Source organism: Pituophis catenifer, unplaced genomic scaffold, assembly GCF_029215685.1.
Source record: "Pituophis catenifer annectens isolate HBS135680 unplaced genomic scaffold, rPitCat1.0.hap2 SCAF_8, whole genome shotgun sequence".
In the NCBI taxonomy this organism is placed as follows: Eukaryota; Metazoa; Chordata; class Lepidosauria; order Squamata; family Colubridae; genus Pituophis; species Pituophis catenifer.
In genome coordinates, this window is record NW_027256888.1 from 38,684,158 (window position 1) to 38,711,076 (window position 26,919).

The following is a 26,919-nucleotide window of genomic DNA, read 5'->3' on the forward strand; positions in this document are numbered from 1 at the left end:
GCCGCCAGGAGCGCCGGTACACTCCTTATCCGCTACAACAGCCCTTTCGTGCCAGCGCGGGACCCAGGGGGTCCTTGTCTCATCGTCCCCACTATCAGGGAGGAGACAGATTCCAGGACCGGCAGCAGTTCCGAGACCGAGGGCGAAACCAGCAGCCAAGGCGCAACTTCCGTGGTGCTGGACCGAAACCAGCCAAACGAGGGAAGTGACTCCAGGCCCGCAGGCCCCATAGGGGGAAGGCTCATTCACTTCCACCAGCAATGGGCCGAATCAACCTCGGACTCCTGGGTAAGGCGTACGACTGGTTCGGGACTATCTATCGAATTTTCCGGTCAGCCGCCCCATCGGTTTGTCCGTTGTCCAACGCCCCGCTCCGCCGAACAGCGGAACTTAATGTCACAGGAGATAGAACACCTCCTGGAAGTCAATGCCATCGAAGCAGTGCCGCACGCCCAGAGGGGGGCCGGGTTCTACTCAACCCTCTTTCTAGTACCCAAGAACTCCGGGGGCTGGAGGGGCATACTAAATTTAAAGCGGCTGAACCTGTCGGTTCAATACCACAGGTTCAAAATGCACTCCCTCAAGTCCATCCTAGCGGGGGTGAGACAGGGCGACTTGCTCCAATCAGTCGACCTCCGGGAGGCCTATCTTCACGTGCCCATTCACCCGGACCACAGGCAGTTCCTGAGATTCGAATTCGCGGGAACACATTACCAGTACCGTGCAATGCCATTTGGACTCTCGTCAGCCCCCCGCACCTTTACCAAATTGGTGGCGGTGGTAGCGGCCAGGCTTCGAACCATCCCGATCAGGTTGCTCTGCTATCTCGACGACATTCTGATCCTGTCCTCCACTCGAGATCAGGCCACCGAAGACATGAAGAGGGTCCTGCAAGTCTTCCAGGATCACGGCTTCACCATAAACTTCGAAAAGAGTCATCTGCAGCCCACCACCAGACTACTTCATCTAGGGGCACTGATAGACTCGGCCAGCGGTCAGGTTTACCTTTCGCCGGACAGAGTCCACAGCATCTGCACTCTGATACAGCAGATCCTGTCGAAGAGGAGAGTGGCCCTGATCCACCTTTCTTGCCTACTCGGAAAGATGGTATCCTGCTTCGGCATCGTTCCGTGGGCACGCAGACATTCGAGACCTCTGCAGTGGTTCTTGCTCCCATTTCAGCGGGCAGGCAGGGCCAACTCCAAACGGACAGTACTCCTCACTCTTCAGGTCCGCCAGTCCCTCAGGTGGTGGATATCGCCTTCGCTCCTCAAGGGGTCCAGTTTCCTAGAACCGGAACGACTGATCATCACCACCGATGCAAGCCTTCGAGGGTGGGGAGCCCACCTCCACAACCTGGTGGCACAGGGACAGTGGTCCCGGCAGGAGAGTCAGTGCAGCATCAACCTGCTGGAACTTCGGGCGATCAGACTGGCCCTTCGGGAGTTCCAATCGACGGTGCGAGGACGTCACGTCCTGATCCTGACCGACAACATTTCGGCCAAGGCCCACGTCAACAGAGAGGGGGGCACGAGGTCCCGCACCCTGATGCGAGAGGCCACCGATCTCTTCAACTGGGCAGAGAGCCACCTTCTCTCGATCAAGGCGGACCACATCTCGGGGGCATCCAATGTCAGAGCAGACTGGCTCAGCAGAGAGACAATAGACCAAGCGGAATGGCAGCTCCATCCACATCTGTTCCGGGAGCTCGCCTCACGCTTCGGAAGCCCGGTGGTAGATCTCTTTGCAACCCCGGCCAACGCTCAGCTTCCCCGCTTCGTGTCACGCTACCCGACACCGCAAGCGGAGGACCACGATGCCCTGCGCTGCAGGTGGCCCGAGGGTCTCCTGTACGCGTTTCCACCAGTGCCCCTAATTCCCCGCCTCATCCGAAAACTGCTATTGGAAAAGGCCGACCTGCTCCTAGTAGCCCCAAACTGGCCCCGGCGGCCGTGGTATGCCGACCTAGTGGCACTTTCCGTGGACCAACCGTGGGTGATCCCGCCACGGCGGCTCGTCCTTCGCCAGGGGGAGGTCACGCACCCAGAACCCCAGTGGCTGCAATTAGCCGTCTGGCATTTGAACGCGTCATCCTGAAAAAGGACAACCTGCCAGATGAGGTCGTGGCCACCATACAAGCAGCCAGACGTCCGTCTACGACCCGCATCTACGAGGCGTCTTGGCAGGCGTTCTGTCGCTGGAGTGCCCGACAACACACCGACCCAACATCAGCGGATGTTCGTGACATCCTGCAATTTCTACAAGCCGGCCTCGATAGGGGCCTGACCCCCGCAACCTTACGAAGGCAGACAGCCGCGCTATCGACGGTCATTGCTTGCCCCCCGTACCAGTCGCTCGCGCACCACCCGCGCATTAAGGGGTTTCTACATGGGGCCACGAACCTTCGACCTCCCGCAGTGCATCGTTATCCATCATGGGACTTGACTCTGGTTCTGCGAGCACTGACCGGACCCCCCTTCGAACCTCTAAACTCAGTCCCTCTCAAGTACCTCTCATTTAAGGTGACCTTCTTGCTGGCGATCACTTCGGCGAGAAGAGTCTCAGAGATAGCGGCTCTCTCAGTCCGCAAGGACTTATGCATATTTCGTGAATCCACGGTGACGTTACGCTTGGACCCGGCCTTCATCCCAAAGGTTAACTCGTGGTTTCATCGGGCCCAGGAACTCATTCTACCGGATTTCTGTCCTTCACCTCGAGATGCCAGGGAGGAGAGGTGGCACACGCTGGACGTCCGACGCGCTATCCGCATCTACATCCGTCGGACCAAACCCTTCCGTCGCACCGAGGGCCTCCTGGTTTCCTTTAGTCCGAGGTCCATGGGTCAGAAGGTTTCAGCAGCCACAGTCAGCAGATGGATTAAGGCCTGCATCGCTATGGCCTATGATTCAAGCTCCAGACCGGCACCGAGCAGAATCCTCCCCCACTCGACACGCAGTGCGGCCACGTCGGCGGCCTGGGCCACTCAAGCCTCGGTAGCGGACATCTGCAGGGCAGCGACCTGGTCGTCCCTCACACCGTTCATTCGCCACTACAAAATCGATGTGTACAACTCCGCTGAGGCGGCGTTTGGCCGCAGAGTTCTTCAGAAAGTGGTGTCGGAGGTCAACGATAGAGACAGTCAGCCTCCCGCCCAGGGGATTTGAGCTTGGGTATATCCCATGCATGGATAGTGGGAGCAGCGCACAGGAAAATGGACGTTGTCTTACCTGAACGTCCTTTTTCTGGGCGCTGCGTACACTATCCATAACCCTCCCTCTTGGGCTGACTGCTCCCCCTGTGACTGTCGGGGTTCCCTTCTACCGGTCCCTGTTTCAAGTTGATGTTAATAAAGTTGAGTTTGATAAAGTTACTCTTGTGGATTCCTTGTTAGCTGCGCCTTTCGTTCAGACTGGGGGATCATGGGTACAGAGGTGTGGCTTGGGGGCCGGAAGGGGAAGAGCTTTTTTTGTTTCTTTCACTCAGTTGTTGCCAAATACTGAAGGATTAACCCATGCATGGATAGTGTACGCAGCGCCCAGAAAAAGGACGTTCAGGTAAGACAACGTCCATTTTATTAATTAAAAGGATTCTCATTGTTGTGGTTTATTTTTGAAAGTCCATAACAGATACACCATGGCAAATATATTTTATAATGTGTTAAAGCTAGAGTGCAAAAACTGTAGCCAACCAACCTCTATTGGGGGGGGGGAGGAGATACTTTCCTGAATTGAATGGATCCTAACATTTCACCTTTTTAAAAATTGACTGATGGATTAAGGTGAAACCAGTTTCATCTCTTAAAAACTCAGCCCTCCATATATTTTGCCTATGCATATATTAGAAAAGCAGACTGCAAAACTTAGTATGGCTTAAAACTAATGCAACTGGTACAGTTCTGGTTTAAAAATGTATTTTGCAATTATTAATGAAATTGAAAATTCCATCATTTGAGCATCCCACAAATTATTTGCTTAACTATTGTTATAAAGTACTTGAAATTTCCTAGTCCCAAAGGATATTTGTGGCCAGTTATCATTTCTGTGAGAAGAAAGAAGATGAGCTGACATTGGTTCTTTGTAAGCTTTACTAAAGTACTTGTCTTTTAAATGAGTCATTTAGTAGCTTATAGACATCAGTTGAGTGCCTTTAAAATTAATTCTGGCAGTAGAGAAGATGAATGAGGATTGCACCGTCATGATACACAACAAGTAGTCATTATCTAAGGTACAAAAGAACTGAATTAGGATAGGCTTTTAAGAGGTGGAACAATTAGACATATGTAAACATTTATTACTTTTTTATTTCTTTTTTGATGTGCCATAGCCAGTGCCCTTCTTCTTTGGAGATTGGTTAGCACCAACTTGATGGTATTCAGGAAATTTGCCAGAAGCAAATGTTTCAAAAATGTATAAGAATTAATGGCATGGCAGACTCGCCTCCCCATAAAAGATGATTTTTGCTGCTAAAAGTGTTTTCCTCAGTGTAAACTTTTGACTAGAAAGTTGATTGGGTTCTTTTAAAACTTCCTCCGTTTTATTTTCTACAATTTGTAAGTAGCTCTGAACATATTGGACTAAGCAGCATATAAATCACAGGAATGAATGAATGAATAAGAGAGTAGGGGGGGGAATTACTGCATTAGAATATCTGTTGCCTTATACTCTAGTAGGGAATTTGTTCAATATTTTTCAAGTTTTTTAAAAAGTCCAATAATATTTTAAAGTTTTAATCAATTGGGTTAGCTTCTATTTGCATGTTTGTATCCTTAAAAATATGAGACAAGACTTCATTTACAAAATATTTATTTTATTTTGTAAATGAAATAAGCAAGACTTATTCTTCTTTATGATTATTTTTTCTTCAGTAACGCTTCCTAGTATTTTGCTGGTCAGTATTAAAAAGAACTTTTATAAGTGCTCTTCTGTTGAGGTTGCCTTATTTGTGGCCAGTCTGAAATCCAGCTCATTGCTCTTCAGCCCACTAAAACTGGCAGATTTATTTCTGAACTACGCTGTGACTTTCACATTTATGTTAAAAAGCATGTAAAGCAAATGAGAGTACATATGGTGCTTGATAGATGGCCCACAGATCCTCTGGCAGTTTTTCCCAGTTTTCCCACCTCCCATCTGATCAGCATTCTGTTAGAAGTTTCAACAGATCACTCATTGCCCACTATTAATGTTAGCAAGAAAATAGCCTTAAAATAGAAGTGCTGGGTGGGGATGAAACAAGGTCAAACTTATTTCCTTGGTATTAGCAGCAGAGGGGAACCAGAAAGCTACAAGGAATTTGCAGGTAAAATAGGAAGAAGTTTTCTTCTCCCATGATGTTCTCTTTTTTTTTTTTTAATTGAAAAAGTTTTTCAAATACAAATTTTTCCCCCTTTGCCCCCCCGCTCCCTAACGCCCCCTCCCATCCCCTCCCCCCATGGCTTCTACAAGATGAAATCCAAATTAATATCACATTATATAATACTTTACCACCCTTTTACACCACCTCCTATGTGCTAAACATTTCTTTCTAACATTATTATTATGTCCCCCATATACTATACGTTCAAAACAACATTCGGCTATGAAACTATATAATAAATCCTAATTTGGCATTTATTCTACTTATAATCTACCCATTTCCTCCACCCCCATACGTATATCTCTTAATTCAAATCTTTTAAGTATATTAATTTCTAGACATAACATCCCTTTTTCTAAACTAAGCAATCAGTAACGTTACCTATCACCTTGTACCATATCAATTTTATTTCACCCACTTTCCTACAGGTCTACCATACATAATATATTTAATATCTTTATTCTTCTGCCCATATCACTAAAAGATATTTCCATATATAAGTAAAACCCTCAAATGACTTTAAATTTGTATTCCATGTAGTATCTTCTGTAATGTCTTTCAACTAGATTGTTAATTCCATCGACCATGTTAGGGTAACATCAAGTCCTGCTCCAACAGTATATTCAGTATCTTCAATTACCATCTGCCCCCATCATTAATAAGTATTTCTATATATGAAAAAAAAAAAACCCCGAGTGACTTTATATTTATATTCCATATGGTATCTTCTCTAATGCCTTTTATGTAGATAATTAATTCTGACAACCACATTAGGGTAACAACCAGATCATCTGCATGCCCCAATTCCATAGTTCTCTTGCCTTATAGCTCCACATATACATAATCCATTTTTCAGAGAGTCCAAAATAGAAAGTTACAATCCGCTCAATTACAGGCCATCTTCCACATCCCAAAAACACCAGCACTGCAGAGATCTGTTATTCTTCTCAAAATAGTATAAGTCTGTAATTTGCCTCAGCTATATTTTCATGTATCAGCCTTCTATAAATCCCGCTTATTATATTTAATCGTCTCTTAAATAACTGGCATTAATCTGTTGGCTAAAAAAGAATTGTAGTTTAAAAATTTTTAGTTTTGTAGAACCTGCTTCTTCTTTTCTTAACTTGTTGTGGTTTAGATCTCCACCCTGGTTGCCTTTCTAGGACTTGTATATCAGCTGATTGAGTTACATGCTGGTCTTTAACTTGATAAGACATCAAATCGAGATCCAAAGCCGCCTCTCTTATATTTATAGGTGATCCAGCTATAGCCTCTGAAGGAGAATCCAAAAGCGGCTCATCCAAAAAGCCCTCTATAACTTGTCGTTTTTCCATTACCTCCATCTCCATCTGCTTAGCCTGAGTTTCAATCTCTTGTTCATTTTGCTTTTCTTTATCCCCCTCCTGTATTCCTGACACTGATGACATATGTGGAGATGTTGGACCCATTTTAAAAACCTTGTAGTAAAATTCTTCCGCTTTTTCAACAGTGTTTAATTGATATCTTTCTCCTTGATATCTCAATATTATACCAACTGGAGCATCCCACCTAAATGGGATGTTTTGTTTCTTTAGCTCAGTCACCAAAAATCCAAAGTCCTTTCTATCTTTTAACATCTTGGACGGCAGCTCTTTATATATCCAGATCTTCATTCCATTCATTTCTAGAGTGGAGTTAAAAGACCTTTGCACAATATCATTTCTTATTCCTTTATCAGTAAAATAAATCACCACATCTCTAGGCAATTGTCTTTGCTTTGCCACCCAAGAATTTACTCTGTAGCCTTATCAATCTTACAGAATACTTCTTCAGAGCTGACCTTTAAAATCACAGCCAGAACTTCAGCAGACATCTTTCTCAAGTCCTCACTGTTGTTTTCCTGTATTCCTCTCATTCTGATCGCAAATTCCATGGATCTAAATTGCATCATTGTAACTTCATTTTCAATCCTTTGCTTTATATTATCTGCATTGTAAGTCTTATAGACTCTACTTCTGAGCTATTTTCTTGAATCATTGTCAGATCATTTTCAATTCTTTGTATTTTATTATCCAGATTATGAATCTTATAATCAGCTTCCTTCATTTTAGACTCTATTTCTAAATTAATATCTTTATCCATCTTTAGAATTACTTCTGAGAAGCTTTTCAAAGCTGTTACAATATATCGCTTCAGGTTATCATACTTTTGTTGAACCAACTCTTTAATTTCCTGTCTAAATTTTTCAAGATTCTGGTTCATAATCTCATCATGTCTTGCCAACTCCTCCACAACTAATTCCTTTAAATCAAAACCATTCTTCTGCATCTGCGAGCTCAAAAATTGCTCTTGTGATTTATAAATGGGGGAGCCCCCCCCCCCCACAACTTGGTTGTCTGGCTTTGTCAGTTTTAACGCCATCCTGCCACACAAACAGACTCTTTTTAAAGAAAAAGTCTTCTCTCCACACAATATCAATATCAAGTCTCTAAGAAAGGAAGAAGTATGAAACAGAAATTTTTCTCTTCTCTTGTAGCCAGCGCTATTGCTTCAGATACTTTGTAACATATTAAACCATTCAAACGGAAAGACTTTCGCTTTCAGCTTTCTTCTCAAGCCTCAGCCAGCCGCCATTTTAAACTTTTTTTTCCCCTTTTCACTCTTTCTTCATTCTTAAAATCAATCATAGGGTTGTTACAAATACTTGCGATTTAGAGTCCCAAATCCGGATTTCATCTTGCTTATTCAAGCAATCTGTTAGTTTTTGCTAATTAGGTTGGTCACATCGTCTAGCTCTGCAAAGCGCAGAGTTCTCCCGAAGCCCGGAGCAGCGGCGAGCTGGATAGGGAGCCTCATCCTGCTTCCTCCCCTAGAGTAAAAAAAAAACTCTGGGGACTTCGCAGAGGGCTCTACCTGCTCTCGCCGGCTCACCTCACATTTCCTTAAGGAAACAGAGTTTTTCGAGCCGCCTCCCAGCTGTAAGGGCAGCTCTTTACGGGCGGCGGGGCGGGTGGCGGTCCCAAAAGACCGTCTAGCGACGACGGAAACCAAACCGGAAGCCTCTCCCATGATGTTCTCAATTCAGAAGTTTAGTATGTTGTATGAATGCAGATGGGCATGTGTAATATATACATATGTGAATATTTGTGGCCCCAACTAACCATGTAGCACTATTGAAAATACAATTAATAGGTTCAGGGAGGCATGATAAATACTAAAAACAATGATTGCCAAACAAACCACATGACTTCCCCCTTGACCCTTTGTTTTCACCAGGAAGGACTTCCTGTCTGTTCCTTTTCCTATAATTACAACCTTCCTCTGCAACGTACGGTCCCCCTCTTCCTTTTGCAGTGACCTTCCTTGCATGACCAACTTCCTGTCCGTTTTCCCCAGCTGTCTGCCTTTTCCTATTGCAGGGTATTTAGTACCAAACAAAGAGTACTGGGCAACATTTTCTCATCAAAGTATGTTGAGTACCAAATTCGACAAGTTTTGAAGCAATTGAATACAGAGGTACCACTGTAAAATGTTTGCTTATCAATAATAAGTACTCAATATTCATCTGAGAGATTGAATCCAACCCTATTAACCTTTCACAAACATTTAGTGAACTTATATTTATGTCTACTTATATCAGGCAGGGCTTTAGCACTGTATATACTTCCTGCTTACAGTCAAAATATTGTTACAGAGATTTGGGATATTTATCTTGTCTGTCAGGTTCCGAAAAAGAATGGGAAAGGAAACGCCAGACAACAAGGTGGAAGTTGTAGTAAAGTTTTACCTTCCAGGTGATTCGGCACGCTCTAACAATCACCCAGTGCAGTTTCAGTGAAATATTGTCAACTCTAATCATACGTGCTCCCATCACCGTTTTTAAACCCAGTGCGCCCCACCCTGCTATTCCACCCACTAACTCCACCCCAAACCCTAGCGCCAATTGGAGGATTCCAGTTGCTTCCCCTAGCTGGTCATTAGTTGTGAGTAGCCCAGGGACGTCAAGTTCGGTAAGCCCCCATTAATGTTGGCTAAAGTAGCCGGCTTGGCATCTGCATAGGCGTGGCTCCATCCGTCTCTCAGCTGAGGGGCGGCAACCCGTCCGACGGTGCTGGAGACCTTGAGAATAGTGGTCAGAAGAGGAAGCAGGCGGCGTTAAGGCAAGAGTGTCAGTGCCGAACAAGGGTGGCATGCTTTGTTTGTCTCCGTCCCCTCCGGAATGACAGACCCGGCAAAGTGGGGCTGACATTGTCTCTGTCTCCACTCTCCAAATAAAATATATTTGATTTTAAATAAATAATTTGACAATTTTCTGTCAAAGTTATTTTTACCTTAGGAGCATAAGCAGTCACTTCATTGATTGGATTAATAATGTATCTGATATAATATCTTGAGTTGACTACCAAGTATCTTTGAAAAGCCCCCGCCCCCAAAAGCATGAAATTAATCGCCTATTCCTATTGTAGTTTTCCATCACTTTTCTAGCATGTTGTTTTGAATCTGAAGAACAATAGACAAAATGCAGTTTTGAAAAAAATAATTTGGCTCCTAAAATTGATTCTATCATGCACTCATTGTGGATAATTTTAAAACGATAATCTTACTGCTGTTTAAAAACGATCTATATTATACCAATATAGCTATTGTGAAGTACTTGATTTGGATAAATAGAAAGTGGCCAGTAAATGCTTGGCTAAATGACCTAAAAGGTAAAATTGTCAATTCTGACATTTTGTATCAGAATATGTACTCATTCATTACTTTTTGAAAATCCCAATTTAAGGTCAGACCACTCAATGATTTTAGGTATACTTCTCTCCATTAGTTTCATTAGATTTTTGATGTCGCTAATACAATGAGTAAATTATTTACTATTTATCTGTTATACTTATTTCACTAATTCACTAATGGTATTTAATTATACAGAATTTACAACTTAATATACACTTTATTTAAAATTGTTTATAATTGCAAATGTACCTTATTAATTATACATCTTAATCTCTCTTTATCTCTTCCTCCATTCAGTTATTAAGCCAAACTTTGAATTAACTAGGTGTTGCTATTTTAATCTCTATAAAAATACAGTCTGCATTTTTTATGTTTTCAAAATATTATTAGGCTTTACTCTAAAGTTGTAATGGAAGCATGTGTCTCATTACAATCACTTCAGGATGGTTAAGCAAAATCTCGTTTTCTATCTACAGGTGATGTATCGCCAATCAGTATGTCACCCATCAGTCAGTCACAATTTATTCCACTTGGAGAAATCCTTTGCTTGGCCATCTCATCAATGAACTCAGCACGAAAACAAGTCACGCAAGAAGCATTAATAGAGCACCTAACAACCTGCTTTCCTGGTAAAATATATACTAGTCTATCTCTAAACACATTGATGCATGCACAGATGATTAGGTGGATAGGTATATGCCCTGCTTCACTATAATAATTGATCAGGTTTTCTTTTGATTTTCAATTAGATATTGCATACAATATATGCTAATATATATATATACAACTATCAATAGATAATTGTATATATAATTGTTCTGTATCATTCACCTGCATATCAGTGTGATTCCCAGCTATACATTTGTATTGGCTCTGAACTAATTGCTCTTTCATTTTTTTAAAAAAACTACATTACCTAACATTTAACCTATATTGTTCTGTTTCCATGGTTCTCCTATAATGGTAGAATCTACTATACCTTTACGTTCATTCTCTTCTCTTCCTGGTTACTTTTGTGTTTTAAATAAAACCTATATTCTTTTATTTTTCTTCTTGTTCTCTTATAGGTCACATGAATATATTTTTCACATACTGATATTTATTTAAAGGTGTCATAATATTGTTAAGAATAGAGCTCTTAAAGAAAGAAGCCTTAGGCCTGTGTACGATGATTAACAAAGAGGCTACATTTATGTTACTTTTACTTCTTTAGTGCTAAGTACATTTCTATCTTCAGTTCATGAGGTCATACATTTTATTTAAATTATTTTACAATCTCTGTATATGAACTATAGTTCTTTCATGGTAGATCCAGTTAATAAACAAGATGAAATTTAGTTTATCATTCAGATCAACTTTTACTCATTACTTCTAGACTGGCATACTTTCTTAGAACAAATAAGAACATTGAATTTCATGTAAGGAATCACAGAATGTTTTCTCAACTTTCTGTGGACATGAATGGCATATGATAATTACTTAACATTTAGTAATATTTTCTCCTTATACAAGTACCTAATTGTTTTTTAGAAGTGATTTTCTGTTCTTTATTTTAGATATATGCAATTAGTAATTTAAAATAACACGCTTTACAGAAAAAGATTCAGTTTCTTGCCCAGCTTGCAGTTTTATATTGTTTAAGAAAGTTATTGTATTTTTATAAGTCTGAATAATGCATCTTTTCAATTAAGTTTTCATCTCTGTTTTAAAGAGTTTCCTCCCATGTATCGTGATGCATGGAAGGCATATATTGCAAATATAGCAATAGCAGTTAACACTTATATACCACTCTATACTTCCTTACAGCACTCTCTGAGCAAATTACAAATGTCAGTGTATTGCCCCCAGCAATCTGGGTCCTCAATTTACTGACCTCAGAAGGATGGAAGGCTGAGTCAACCTTGAGCCGGTCAGGATTGAACTCATGGCTGTGGGCAGTTAGCCTGCAATACTGCATTCTAACCACAGTGCCACCACAACACCTTCCTATTCAAATATATTTGAAATAGATCCATCAGGTTTTAAAGTAGGAGTTGAAAAAATACTAGCAGTTTGAAAACAATTATTAAAGTCACATATAGTCTGACAACATGCATGTTTTTAAATGCATTCTAATTTGGGGGTAAAATTTTGTAAATGCTCTGATGAATGTAGCTCTGTTTTGCCTGTGTTCTGAAATGCATGTGTATAGATTGTGTGATGCCTACGTTAACAGCATATGAAACCAAATTGAAATGATGGCATGCATAGTTTACTAAGCAATGGGGTGGGGGTGGGGAATCTGAACCACAGCTATATAAAGAAAAAATGGGCTAATTATTTATGGCATCACATTGCCAGCATTATGCATTTTAAATCAAATATATTAAGCAAATGTTTTGTTTATTGAATCTTAATAATACATTTTAGAAGAAAATGATACTAAAACAGGGGTGGGCAAATGTGGCCCTTTTACAACCTGTGGACTTCAACTCCCAGAATTCCTGAGACAGCCAAGCCAATTCTGGGAGTTGAAGTCCACAGGTTGTAAAAGGGCCACATTTGCCCACCCCTGTACTAGAAGATTATGTAATATTTGGAATATGTTGTTTCATACCTATGTTGTTTCATACCTATGGACTATCTAGGAATATATGGCTAGCCATAGAGCATCTGCATGCTCACATTAATAGTTGTTTTTCCATCATTTTTGAAGAGGATCTTGACATCTAAGGATTGTGGGCTGTCCACAGTATACATTAATAGTATATAGCAGTGATGGCTAACCTTTTTTTCCTTTGGTGCTAAAAGCAATGCCCCTCCCACACGCCACACCCCCCTGCACATGCACGAACGACCCTCCCTGCATGTGCGCACTCCCCTCCTCCCACACATGCGCACACAAAACCCCCCTCCTTTTGGCCTCACATCCCAAAACAGCTCTGGGGGGGGAAGCCTCGCCTTCCAAAACAGGGCTGGGAGGGGGGGAAAAAGCCTTGCCTCCCAAAACAGCATTGGGAAGGGAATCTCCGGGGATCTGGGAAGGCACAGCCAGCAGAAAGTAAGGAGAAAGGTAGCCCCCCCCCCTCTGCGCATGCGTGCGCATCTCCCGTTTGCAGGGCAGAGACCTGAAAATCAGCTGGCTGGTGGGAAGCTCATACGCATGCGCGATGGAGCTGGGCGACGGCTCATGTGCCCGCAGAGAAGGTTCCACGTGCCACCTGTGTGCCATAGGTTCGCCATCACGGGTATAGAGACATCTGAGTTCCATTATGAAGGAACTTCAAACTATAATGTTAATTTTGAGGAGAGGACTGAACATCTTATCCAGAATCAGTGTCTCTCTCTCTTTTTTAAAGTGAAATAAATCTTTAGCATATATGCTACTGGCTGCTGCTATACTGCTACTGCTGCTGCGGTCATGTGATCTTCATTTTCAAAATTCCTTCAAAGGTTCCCAACCAGTCTTGCAAACTCTTTCTTGCTCCTTCACCCACCAAGCAGCAGCCACTTAACTGCCTGCTTGAAAGGGAAAGTAAGAGAAGGGAAAGGGGAGGGAGGAATAGGGAGGAAGGAACCTCTACGCACTCTTTCATCCATGCAGCTTCTCCGACCTATGCTGTACTCCCCTCCACTTGAAACCATTAGCAAATAAGATCAAATTGGTTGGATTCTAACTGTTTACATAGCAGAAAGCTATTGAGGGCAGCAATGTACAAGGCCCTCGGACACCCCACCACAAAAAAACCACACTGAAATGCTAAAAATTATGCATGACTACCACAAAAAAGCCGCCTATAGAGTTAAAATGTAGTCAGAAGTAGAAGTTTTAATGAAAGGAATAAATTCAATTTTCGTCTGGACTACTGTATCAGATTTATTGAAGGAATGTAAATTCCAATTCAGTATTCCTATTCTAACCCTAATGGGGGAGGATTTGTATGCAAATTTATTTTCCAATCCTAATCATACTAATAGCCTGTGAAAACCTTCCTCTCTGGCCTGAACTGTCAGAATAGATATTTTTTTAAAACTAATATGTGATTTATTCTTATAAGATTCCAGCTCTCACTTTTCCAAGTTTGACTCATGAAATGGTTGTCAATGGAAACCATTGGCCAGGTAAATGAATATATCCAGTATCTCTGTAAATGAAATAAGTATTTTCTTTCTTCTTTCATGATGCTAATTTATGTCAACGTAAATAGTTCAGTTAATTATTGTCAGGGAAGCCAGATAGATTCAAATGGCTTCTAAAGTGTCAATGTTCTCCTTGTTGCTTGATTTGTCACCTTGTATGAATTCATTTAAACCATTCTCCTACTAACTGCACATTATTAATTCTAATAGTACCATGAAATTTATAGAATCGGGTTTCCGTCATATTCTGGTGATACACAAATTATTTCTTTGTAAACCTTATTTTAGCAAAGCACCTGAAGGCAGGACAAGAAGCAATTGATAGAAACGAATCAAAGAGAAAAGCCAACCTAGAACTAAGGAGAAATTTCCTAACAATTAGAACAATTAATCAGTGGAACAACTTGCCTCCAGAAGTTGTGGATGCTCCAACCCTGAAAGTTTTCAAGAAGAGATTGGACAATCATTTGTCTGAAATGTTAAAGGGTTTCCTGCTTGAGCAGAGAGTTGGACTAGAAGACTTCCAAGGCCCTTCCAACTCTGTTATTCTGTTAATTCTGTTAAGATAATCATGTGGTTCCTTTGAATGGCTGCGGCCTTCAGCTAGTAACAGATTAGATGAGAGAAAATCAATGGAAGTCAAATGCAGTCAAGATGGAGATGGGTATTGTACAGGATTACAACTCTAAGAAGTAACTGATCTGGCTCCTAGTTAGGGTTACATTTCCCCAGAAGGGAAGGGAAGGTCTTTGGAGGTGCTTCTCAATATGAATCTCTCAATTTTTTTCTGACTCCGGCAACAGCCAGGAACACCTTTAATTATGTTTGGCATATAGATCAGCTGCACCATTTCCTGGAGGGGAATTATCCAGTGGTAAATGCTATGATAATCTCCAGGGTTAACAGCTATAGCGTAATCTATAAGGGGGCTACCTTGTCCTTGGTCTGGAAACTTCAATTAGTACACCACAGCTAGCTGATCTCCAGAGGTTCTTAGAGAATCTATATTATACCATTCCTGAAACCTCATATGTAGTTATTTTATTGATTTAATATTGCATCAGTTTTTCCTACAACGCTCTGGGATAGGGTGTGATGAGAAATAATATTTGACCCATCAACTCAAGTAACTTTGATACAGTTTATCTAAAAAGCTGGTCTTTTCCCCAGAATTAAGTGGCTGCCACAGGAGCTTAGTAGGAGAGATGCATTTTTTTCCCAATAGATACTATGTGTGTTCTCACTTGTACTCCAAGTCATACATTGCCTTTTGAATCCAAATCTCTTTGTAGCTTTACTGGTTATTATATTTAAAACTCTACATATATTGTACTGAAGTCCTTAAAATAATTCCTCTTTCAGCAGCAGCCTGTTCATGTGAGAGATTTCAACTTACGCTCCTTGAGTCTTACTTAAGGACCATGGTGGGATATATATCTCACTGGAATAGATGACCTGTTTTCCATTTGGGTTTTTTAAAGGGATAAAATTGTTACTGTAAGCCATGCAGAGGATTGGAAAACCAATAAAAAGGATGAAATTGCCCTGTGGTGGGAGTAGGATTTTTAAGGGTGCTTTAATCCTCCATAAGACTTTTAAAATACCTGCTTTATTCTACCGTGTTTTCCCGAAAATACAACTTTCCCCGAAAACAAGCTCTAGTCCAATTTTCATGCCTGCACCTAATATAAGCCCTACCCCAAAATAAGTCCTAATTAAGCCCCGCCCACCATCTGGTTGTTCGAGGTGGGGTGAGGCACAGGCGAAAAATCAAGCTTGGGTGGTGGATGGAGCTGTCCCATGTGCCCTGTGCCGCTTACCTTAGGACCGCCGCAGCCAGACCTCCCATACATATACACCTGTCATACCGCTGTCCAACTTCTTTTGCAGCCACTTGCAGCAGGATGCTACAAGGTTTGTTGCACTGGTGCCACTGTTCACGTGCGCAATGACACAAGACACCACGCAACGTCGTGCTGCAAGCGGCGGCATCCGTGAACATACATATATAACTAAAAAAAATTCCAGGCCATAGTGATAAGATAGATAGACAGCAAAAGTGTAAAGAAATATAACTGTTTTTATATTAATGAAGTTAATATGATTCTAGATACATAGTAGATTCAAATAAATATCAGGGGAGGCATTATGTCATAAAAATCTACATTAAGACAATAGTTCATTTATTTCTATCCAATATTTTATTTCATCTTGTACAGTTACAAGTCATGTGTAAAGATATATAATTGTATTTATATTTTCCTCAATAAAATAAATGGATCCTGTACAATTTAATTTTACAGTATATTATATGTGTTGCCATTGATTGTATGGATATATAGTGATTTTTCTAATAGCTGAATTTCTTTTTCATAGTTGTATCATGGCAATAGTTAGTGTTAAATCTAAAATGTCTTTAAATATAAAAGAGTCCTCTGTTAGTCTTTTTTTTTTCCTTCAAGTCATAAGATAGTAATCTGAAAGTCCGTGGTGGCTGTAATGGCTGTAAAATGTGCCCCAGGAAAGTCAGTGAAACACAGCTAAGAAGTTGTTTGTATTATATTCAATTTATATGACAATTTACAGAAATTCACCTACATGCTAGAACTGTTACATTGTATTTTATAACTATTAGGAAATATATGTTAAATTGCTTAATCTGGAGCATTTTTATATTATAGTTGCAAAAAAAACCCCATCAAAGCAGCAGTGGTCACTCAGATATCAAGGAAAAAGTTCCAAAAATATTTTGCTTGACATCTTCATATCAAAGTAGTTTGTTGAATTATATGTTGTACTTCATTTTTTAGATCATATATATACTAGAGATATATTGAGAATATATTTTCACATTATTGTTTTTTTTTAGGTGTTCCAACTCCAAGTCCTGAAATCCTTCGTCATACCTTAAACATGCTTGTACGAGAAAGAAAAATATACCCAACTCCAGATGGTTACTTCATTGTGACCCCACAGACTTATTTTATAACACCTTCTCTCATAAGAACTAACAGTAAATGGTACCATCTGGATGAGAGGATACCTGACAGGTCTCAGTGTACCTCTCCACAGCAAGGAACTATAACTCCTTCCACCTCGGGCTGTGTCAGAGATCGAACGTTACCTAAAAACCACTGCGACTCTTGCCATTGTTGCAGAGAAGACATGCATAGCATGCATGCATCAACTCTACAGAGGAAATCAACAAAAGACTGCAAAGACTCTTATTGCCCCCCTTCTCTTTGCCAGGTGCCACCCACTGAAAAAAGTAAAAGTACTGTAAATTTTTCTTACAAAACAGAGACACTTTCAAAGCCTAAAGATGGAGAAAAGCAGTCTAAAAAATTTGGGCTAAAATTGTTTCGACTGAGTTTCAAAAAAGATAAGACAAAACAGCTGGCCAATTTTTCTGCCCAATTTCCTCCTGAAGAATGGCCTTTAAGGGATGAAGATACTCCTACCACTATACCTAGGGAGGTAGAAATGGAGATTATTAGGCGTATCAATCCTGATCTGACTGTGGAAAATGTCATGCGGCACACTGCACTAATGAAGAAGCTTGAAGAAGAAAAAGCTCAAAGGAGCAAGGCTGGATCATCAGCTCATCATAGCGGGAGAAGCAAAAAGAGTAGAAGTCATAGAAAATCTCATGGGAAATCTCGGTCGCACAGCAAAACTCGAGTCTCTAAAGTAGATCCTTCAGAGGGTTCTCATTTAGATGTGCCAGGTGAAAGGGAATATGATTTCTATGATCCTCTCATGAGGTCCCCAAGGGAAGGCTGCTACATAATAGAACACAAAAGGGACAACTTCATCATGCACAGCAGTCCTAATGTTCTTGAGTCTCATTTTCCTATGACGCCTGAATGGGATGTATCTGGTGAACTGGCCAAAAGAAGAACAGAAATGCCTTTTCCTGAACCTTCAAGAGGAAGCTCTCATTCTAAGGTCCATCGAAGCCACAGCCACACACAGGACCGAAGATCAAGAAACGAGAGATCTAATAAAGCCAAGGAACGATCTCGATCTATGGATAATTCAAAAGGACCTCTGGGTACTGCTTCCTTAGGTACCCCTGAAGACATAATTGAAGCTTGCAGCCAAGATGACCAAGCAACCAGTCAAACATATATAGATGATAGCACCTTAAGGCCTTCACAATCACTTAGTCATCAAAGGGCTCTTCTGTCATCTGTAAATTACAAAGAGGTAATTAAACCTGAAAAGATTGTTGGCAGTGCAGAAACTCCTACTTCCTGTACCTTGTTAGAACAAAGCAAACCAACTGAGAACTTACCACCTTATAATGAACTCAGTTCTTGTACAACAAAATCAGCCATTGATGATTATTTTCAGTGTAATACTTCCAGTGAAACAGTACTCACAGCTCCTTCACCTTTAGGAAAAAACAAAGATGACAGTGACCCAGTGACTTTGGCAGACAGCACGAAAAAAGTCTCTCCCTCAGAAAGACAGTCACAGCACTTAGCTAGAGAACCAGGAGTTCATAGAGAGGAGTCACCTAAAGGGCCAAGTAATAGTAGTGGGCCAATTGCTACAAGTCAGACAGCTGAAGTAATTACAAATGGCCGACTAGCTCAACATCATAGCACAGAGTCCAGTAGCCTTGATAAGAGGAAAGAAATATTTAGTAAAGACACACTTTTTAAGCCTCTCCACAGTACTCTCTCTGTCAACAGTTTTCACAAACCTAATGTGCCACACTTAAAACCTCATCAAAAGACACCTTCTGAAACTTTGCCGAGCAGATGTGATAAACTTGAACAAGCTATGGTAACCTCAGTCACACAAGTCATACCAATTTCCCAGAGGCAGCAAGAAACAGCTGGAAACCAAGAAGCAGCTTTTGATTATTACAATGTCTCTGATGATGATGACTCTGAGGAAGGGACTAATAAGAATACAGAGGAAGAGAAGAATCGGGATGATGTGGGCACTATGCAGTGGCTTCTTGAGCGAGAGAAGGAAAGAGACTTGCAAAGGAAATTTGAAAAGAATCTCACTCTACTTGCTCCAAAGGAAACGGAAAACAGCAACAGCCAGAGAGCCACACATTCGGCACGGCTGGACAGCATGGACAGCAGTAGTATCACAGTTGATAGTGGATTCAATTCTCCACGGTAAGATTTTAAATTAACAACATTAATTTTAAATACCTTAAATGTAATGTCTCATTACCATAAACAACTCATGGAAATATTGCAGATTTATAGTGTTTTAGGTTGGAGGTTTCCTACAGCTTGAGGCAGTGTTTAGGGTCTTTGATTTGAGTAGAATCTATATCACAATGGCTTGGTATCAGTCACCTAAATAATTAAACTATGACTTCATATAATAAATCAGACTTTTTCAGAATAACATTTACATTATAGTAGCTTAACTTCCCATGATTGGAAGATTCTAACTTCACCTCTGTTACAGATGCTTGCTGTCTTTGGCTACAGGATGCTACATTTCAGGTGTCTGTATATTATAGATTCAGCCTATTGGTAAAATTATTGTTTCACTGTGAGTTAAGGCTTAACATAAAGCTAATACATAAACCATGTTGGTGCAAGTGAAGCACCCCTCTTTGAAGTGTTGAAGCAGGTTCTGTATATTCATGTACAGATATTTTTGGTGACTATTGCTGAAGTGAGGCATTCTAGAGAATGCAACTGCTTCATCACTTCAAAGATTTCAGATGTGTTTTATAGCCATACTATTTACTGTTTTGCAATAAATAGAGTACCTATCTGTCTCTGTCCACTTGTGGTAATAAAGGTTCAGAGTTAAAATAATTTTTATCCTAAAATGAATTGAAAAATACTATAGAATTTCAAATGTTCTATAGTTCTCCCATGGTGGAAGCTCTATTTAAAGATAAATAGGTTGGAGGAAGTTATAAAACTATTGACTTCAGATTTATTCTGTCCCTATTGCTATTACAAACAAAGAGAAAACAATACTAGGAAATAAAGTTCCTTTCATTCCAACCTTTGCAAATTTATTTAATGTCATCAAATATTGCCCTCAGAGTTTCAAATACCATCTTTGAAGGGAGTTATGAGAAGTATTTATTTTTAAAATAAAAGCTGTGCACTTAAAACTAAATTTTGCAGCTATACCATATTCTATAAAGCGACTTTTCAGATTTTCTTCTTTTCCTAGATATGTGATACATTTGCCTCCTTAATTGTGTTTCTGATTTATTCACGTTATGCATCTCTTCCTGGAAATTTCTGACACTTTCAAAACTATGTGCAAAATAGAAATATGCATGAAGTATTGTCAGGTTATGATTTTCTTCCTTTTTTTCCTGCAATTTTTTGGACAATTCTTAGAACAGTACAAAATCAGTCCATTCAATTATATCGGAAGGGAATAATGTAGAGCAAAACAGATATAGATAGATATATGACTGTGATTGTTATGGCCAGACTCTACTCTAGAAGAAAGCTAGAGGTTACGAAATATTAATACCAAGTCAAAACTATCTCTCCAATTGCGCTATTCAGCTATTTGATTCTTTGTAGTACCTTTAACAGCTTCAATAGCAGAGGATAGCTGGACAACAGGCAAGTCAGTTAGACGTTGCAATCAATATTTACCACTTCAATTGACATTAGATATTTTAACAGCATTGATTTTTAGTATATCTTATAGAGTTAATCTACATTTATTAAACTTGACTAAAAGCCATAATTATTTAAAGTAGAAATTTTCCATCTTTCTCTAGCTAGCTTAACTCTACTGTATATAGAGTATCTACTTATAAAACAGGTAAAAATCATAGGGAAATCCATTGAGGTGAGACCAAAATCTCACGTTAGACAGCAAGAAAAGAAGCGAGAAAAGGATTGAACAAACATCCCAGATATATTTTTCCTTAATCTCAAAGGAAAATATGGTACAGATACTTACATACATTGAATAATATGTTGCTCTTTATATGAAACAGTTACATTATTTTAATAGACTTGGAGTTAGCTTCAGAGTTTCTATTTTTCTGAAAGTTGCTTGTCATTTAATGTTTCTACACTTGTGCCAGGAAACCTGAGTTTCTCAACGCATCTGTAGACCTTCCCTTTGTTTTGTGGTCAGTTTTTGAGTTATGATGCTACTTCTCAAATTGGTTTGTTTGCTACTAAGCATGTAGTTGTATCAGACCAGACTAGACTATATTATTTCAGCTGTTTTGAGTCTTACATAGTTTCACATAACAACTAATAAAATTGGCACAGCTTTCTAAGAGATATAGCTGTCTTTGCATAAAGAAAACTTTTGCTGTGGCTATTTCAATAAGGGCCTTTTTGTATCACTTCAGCGAATATACTATTGATATTATCATAAACGTAAGACACCAATCTTTTCCTCTTCCCACAGATTTTACATTTCTTTCAATCTCCTTATTTCCATTGCTTCAGAGAAGATGCATTTATTTCCTAGTCTTATGTTCCCCTATTCAGTTCTCCAATTTTTCACTATGATCTGAAAAATTAAGGATATGATTTCAGAATCTTAAGTGCAGATTAGCTGTGCATATTGCTTTTAAACAGAGGTCAGCAAGATATTACCTGTTCGTTATAGAACTACAGTTTCTGTCATACATAGTCAGCATAACTAGTGGTAAGGGATTATAGGAATTGCACCTATCATATTGTATAATAATATCAGAATCGTGCAAGTCTGTAATAGCCTATAAAAGCAAAAGTTGGATTTTAAAGAAACAGATTGAACTTGGGTGTTGGAGGAGACTCCTGAATATACCTTGGATACCCAGAAAACAAATCATTGGATCATTGAATAAATTAACTCAAAAAATCTCACACAAGGCACAAATGACCATGCTCTAATTGTTCTACTTCAGACATGCAAAGACATAATGTCCCTTAGAGAAAGCTCTTATGCTGGGAAAGGTGAAAGGAAAGATAATGACCAGCAGCAAGGTGGATGGATTCAGCTACAATGGTGATAGATGGCCATTTGGAAGCCTTGAAGGACCAGGTTTAGGACAGAGAAAATCTATGTAGGTGCTTAAAAAGTCAGAAATTTGATGGCACATAATCATCAATCAGTGTCAGGAAGTCTACTGATTACCCACCTCAGCTAATGAGGGCATGAATTCCCCTTCAAAATGTTGCTCTAGATATAATTACTTTGGCTGTTTTAATCCTGAGATGATAACAGTTGGAATTCAACATATATGGAGGATGTTAGCTTGGAAAGTCAACATTAGTAAATTATATGTTGTTTCATATCTGTCTATCTCTTTGCTGCAATTTACCTACTCTGGGCAGCTGATGTGGGATCTAGCAAAAACTCTAACCCTAAATACCCCCCCCCCCAGCTTAAAAGAATACACAAACAAGTGAAGAACATAAGCAAGGCCATTCTGTCCAGGAATAGGATCGGTTAGCTTTGTCTAGGAAAGTGCAATCCCATCAAGAATTAAAGATGAAACATCACCAGATCTTGGGAAGCCAAAACCCTAAAGTCATTCTACTTGCTAATCTTTAATTGGAGCTGGTTCTCCCCATCCAAATCTTCACAGACTCCAAGAATTAGCTTAGCACTTCACAGCATCATCTGACCAATCAAGGGTGGTAACATAACTGTGTATCATCAACTTATTGATGACACCACAACCTATGTTATTGAATGACCTCATCCAACAATTTCATATAAAAAGAGTAGTGAGAGACCCAAGCCTTGAGGCACACCATACTATAAGGGCCTAGGGTGGACCTCTCCCCCCCACATAGCACCAACATAAATACGTACAGAATTAAAATATTTATCATTACAGACTAAATTTCTTTTGTAGTGTTCTGTAATTTATTCTTTCATATAACATTATACTCAACCATTCGGTTTGTTTCATATGCAGTTATGATTACAGATATGATAATAAATTTTTGATCGGAAGAAAAATCTGTCAGTGGTACATAGATTTTTTATAAAGGTTTCTTAACACTTCTTCAACATAATATTATTACAGTAATTTCTAGCATGCAACAAATACCAAAGAGTATTGCATTTATCTAAACCAGGGGTCCCCAACCTGTGGGCCACGGCCCACTACCGGGCTGTGGCCTACTCGCAACCAGGCCATGTGAGTTGTGGGCTCATGCATGTGCAGTCCCACTTACACAAGCGGTGGGCACTCGCAGCTCCATTTGCACAAACGTCCAGCGCTTACAGCCACTCTACACTTGCAGTGCCCCAAAGGCTTCTCTCTTACATGAATGGAGCTACCCGTGCGTGCACGTCGGCCCACTGCTTGCATACCTTGTTCCTCTTTACCTCCCTCAGCCAAGCCACCTGTTCCCTATGCTCCAAAAATGGAACGGTGAGACCAGAGGCTGAGTGGGACAAGCGCGCCTGCTCAACTTTGCTGAGGCAGCCTCACTGAGGCTGCCTGAACAGGACACCCATTCCACTTTTGGAGCGTTGGGCAGCCTCAGTGAGTCTGAAGGAGTGCAAGACCGTGCCCCCAAAGGTTTCTTCACCCCAAAAGCTTTTGCAAAGAGATGAAAGGCTTCAGAGGAGCTATCTCATGCTGCTTCAGGCCTTCTGTACCTTTGCAAAAGCTTTTGGCATGAAGAAGCCTGAAGGAGCCGAGACTGCGCCCCAAAGGCTTCTGTTTTCTCTTGTATGAGTGGAGCTACATGTTTGTACACCAACCTGCCACTCATGCTGCCCAGTTCCCCTCCCTGCAGCTGAGCCGCCAAGCCACAAAGTTTGGGGACCGCTGATCTAAACAACCTTTATGCATAATTTTTATTTGGAAGGACTCAATATTTTATTTCTTTTACCAGCATTTCTACACTGAGAATATAAAAACACATAGAGCATCAATGTATAAATGAGAACATCTGATTTCCTTCCAGTATTCTAAATTTATACATCATCATTTTTATTTTGAAATATCTAGTTATGTTTCTGGCTCCTTTGTAGTATAACCCATATTCCTGAAAATCATGAGTCTGGTAGCACCATAATATAAGGCATAGATTTTAATGAGCTGCAGCTCACTAAATCAGATTCTTTTTCATTTATTTATTTGCTTTTTTTCCACCATGATGTTACACCAATGTCCATATTCCTGAAGTGATACTGAAGATAATAAAAGGAAGAATAATTCATAGGAGCTGACTAATCTATTACTGTTCACAAATATGTGGCCTGAGGTCTAATAAATAGAACTCTCCTCTGTTTATATTGAGAAATATGGCAGACATGTTCATTCTGATTTTTCACTGGTATTAACTCATAAGTAATTTTATATTTCTGTTAAAACTTGCATTTAATATGTCACCGATGCATGACATCTTAGAAAAGAGATATTGGCTTTAGTAGTCTAAGTGCAACAGAACAATTGATTGGCTGGAAATATTGTATTCTATTATAAGATGAACAATTAATATTGTGTGAAATATAAGTACCAAAATAAAGTAAATTATACTCCAAAATATGGCAAGGAGAACAGCCTTACTTTCCTGTTCTGATTTTTGTATGTACTTATGTATGCGTAATATTAAGACACTTATAAGAAGAATTAGAAGGAAGGTAAAGGAAACAAGAAAGTTACTAACTTTATGTAGTACAGTGAATCCCAATTTCTGATAATTCTGGCTTACCATGAATCAATCAGTGGTAGTAGACGTTGCTCAATCATCACTCTCAGCAGAAATAAATAGATTGGTAGCAATGCTTTACTTACTGACTGAAAACTTAGTTCAGTATTTGTAGAATATATTTGAGGTATTTCTTCTAACTAAGACAAGAATCAAATAACAAGAACAAATAATGATTTTTAATTCTGGCTTTAATTCTGACAAAATCACTAACACCATAAAAAACAATTTACAGAAGTAGTTTCCAGTGTCTCTGTTTACTTGAGCCAATCTTTTTTAGTTGTTAACAAACATATTGGCTTGTGTATACTAAGCCAGAATACTTGGAAATCCTAATTTACTGTGACATACAAATTCTATCAATGTCATTTGTCCCAAAAATACCAATTGTTTTTCCATATTATAGTGTGCCTAACAACTACCAAGTGTTACTTGCTGTACATGTAATTACTGTTTGCCTTCCACTGCTGATTATGTTTGAATGTTTAGTTAAATTTCTATTTAATATATCAATGGACTAAGCATAAATTCAAATATTGGACATGGTTAACAGATATAACTGTGGGAGAGAGTTAACATTAGAAATACAGTAAGTTATTTTGAAAAGTCTATAGGGTCCTCTATGCTATATGAGAACTTGTAATAAAACACTAATTCCTCTATTTTTGTTCAATCATGCAGGAACACAGCTTATTGAGGATAACTGTATTGTTGGATGGACAGTGCAAAATGCAAAGATGCCAAAGTTCACCTGCAGTATTAGCACACTGATTCTCCCAGTTGAATGACAAGTGATAAATCCAGCAATTCTAACATTAAAAAAAAAACATTTTAACTACAAAGTGTTTTTAATAATTCCAGCATCTTTAGCTCCATGGTTTTTTTTTAAAGTTACTTATTTATAAAGTATCATTGTAGATTAATTCTCAAAGTCAATTTTAGAAAGAGCTATGAATATTCAATATATTTAAAAAGATCAACACACACACACACACACACACACACACACACACACACACACACACACAACAACAACAACAACTGGTAAAATCAGACCCAACAGGAAATGGTAAACAGTGCACAAAAGGCTACATTCTGCAACAACAATATAATATGGAGTGAAATAAATAATTTGCTTCCTTAATGTACAGAATTTATTCTGATTCTGCTCATAGTGCTAAGGCTTCATGTATGTTTAAAATTTGCCACTCTTTGGGTAGTGACTTTGCAGCAAATATTCTTTAGACTCTTTCATCTGTCTTTATAGGCATGGGGAACTAAAGCATGGTTTTCCTTAAAAATAAGTATAAAATATGTGTTTTAGTACCTGAGTTGGAATTTACAGAATGCCCAGAATAGCATATATTTATAATCAGAGACAGAAGTTTCTCTTGATGGCACTTTGTTTTTTTCCTTATGGTCGGCTCATGGATACCTACATAGGTTACATTGATAATTATTTTTTCTCTTTCTTTAGTACTCGTGAGAGCTTAGCTTCCAATACTTCAAGCATTGTTGAAAGCAACAGACGCCAAAATCCAGCTCTCAGTCCTGCGCATGGCGGTGTAGGTCCAGTGTTCAGCTTCCGAGCAACTGCTGACCCTCCAACAAGCGAAACTGAAAAACTGCAGAAACCCGCTAATTGCTTGCAAGCTTCTGTTACAAGTGTTTGATAGTGCTTCTGCCTCACATCTTCTGTCTCATCGTATGCATCAAAGTTTACGACACACAGATTGATGTTTACGTGTTTGGAGGGAAAAAATAAACCAGGCATTTTAACTGCATAGTTTTTGTATCAACTTAAACTGTGCTGCTAGATAGGCTAGGGGCAACAAAGAAATCTTTATTTCAAGGCATTGCTTTTCACATTTTGCGGCTCTGTAGCAACAGAATAGGGACAATATGTACACTTTTGCTTCACTTATTGTAACTGAGCACATATATGAAAGTCTAGACACTGTAAGTGTAATCTGCATTTTCAATGTCATGCAGTTGCCAACTTCATTTAAAAATGCCACAGATATGTGATGCCCCCACCACTGATTAAACTGTTTACTACAGATGTGATTTTTTTTCCTTTATAAACTGAGCCTTCATT

The 26,919-nt window shown here is 39.7% G+C and overlaps 1 protein-coding gene across 1 annotated transcript in view; it reads left to right on the forward strand.

Moving 5' to 3' along the window:
• The window catches only part of STOX2 (storkhead box 2), a 91,871-nt gene extending 65,377 nt beyond the window's left edge, over window positions 1–26,494 (forward strand). The window contains exons 2-4 of the mRNA XM_070948870.1: window positions 10,539–10,691; window positions 17,051–19,322; window positions 26,299–26,494. Coding sequence (XP_070804971.1) covers window positions 10,539–10,691; window positions 17,051–19,322; window positions 26,299–26,494 — 2,621 coding nt within the window. The remainder of the gene's footprint in view (window positions 1–10,538; window positions 10,692–17,050; window positions 19,323–26,298) is intronic.
• Window positions 26,495–26,919: the final 425 nt, after the last annotated feature.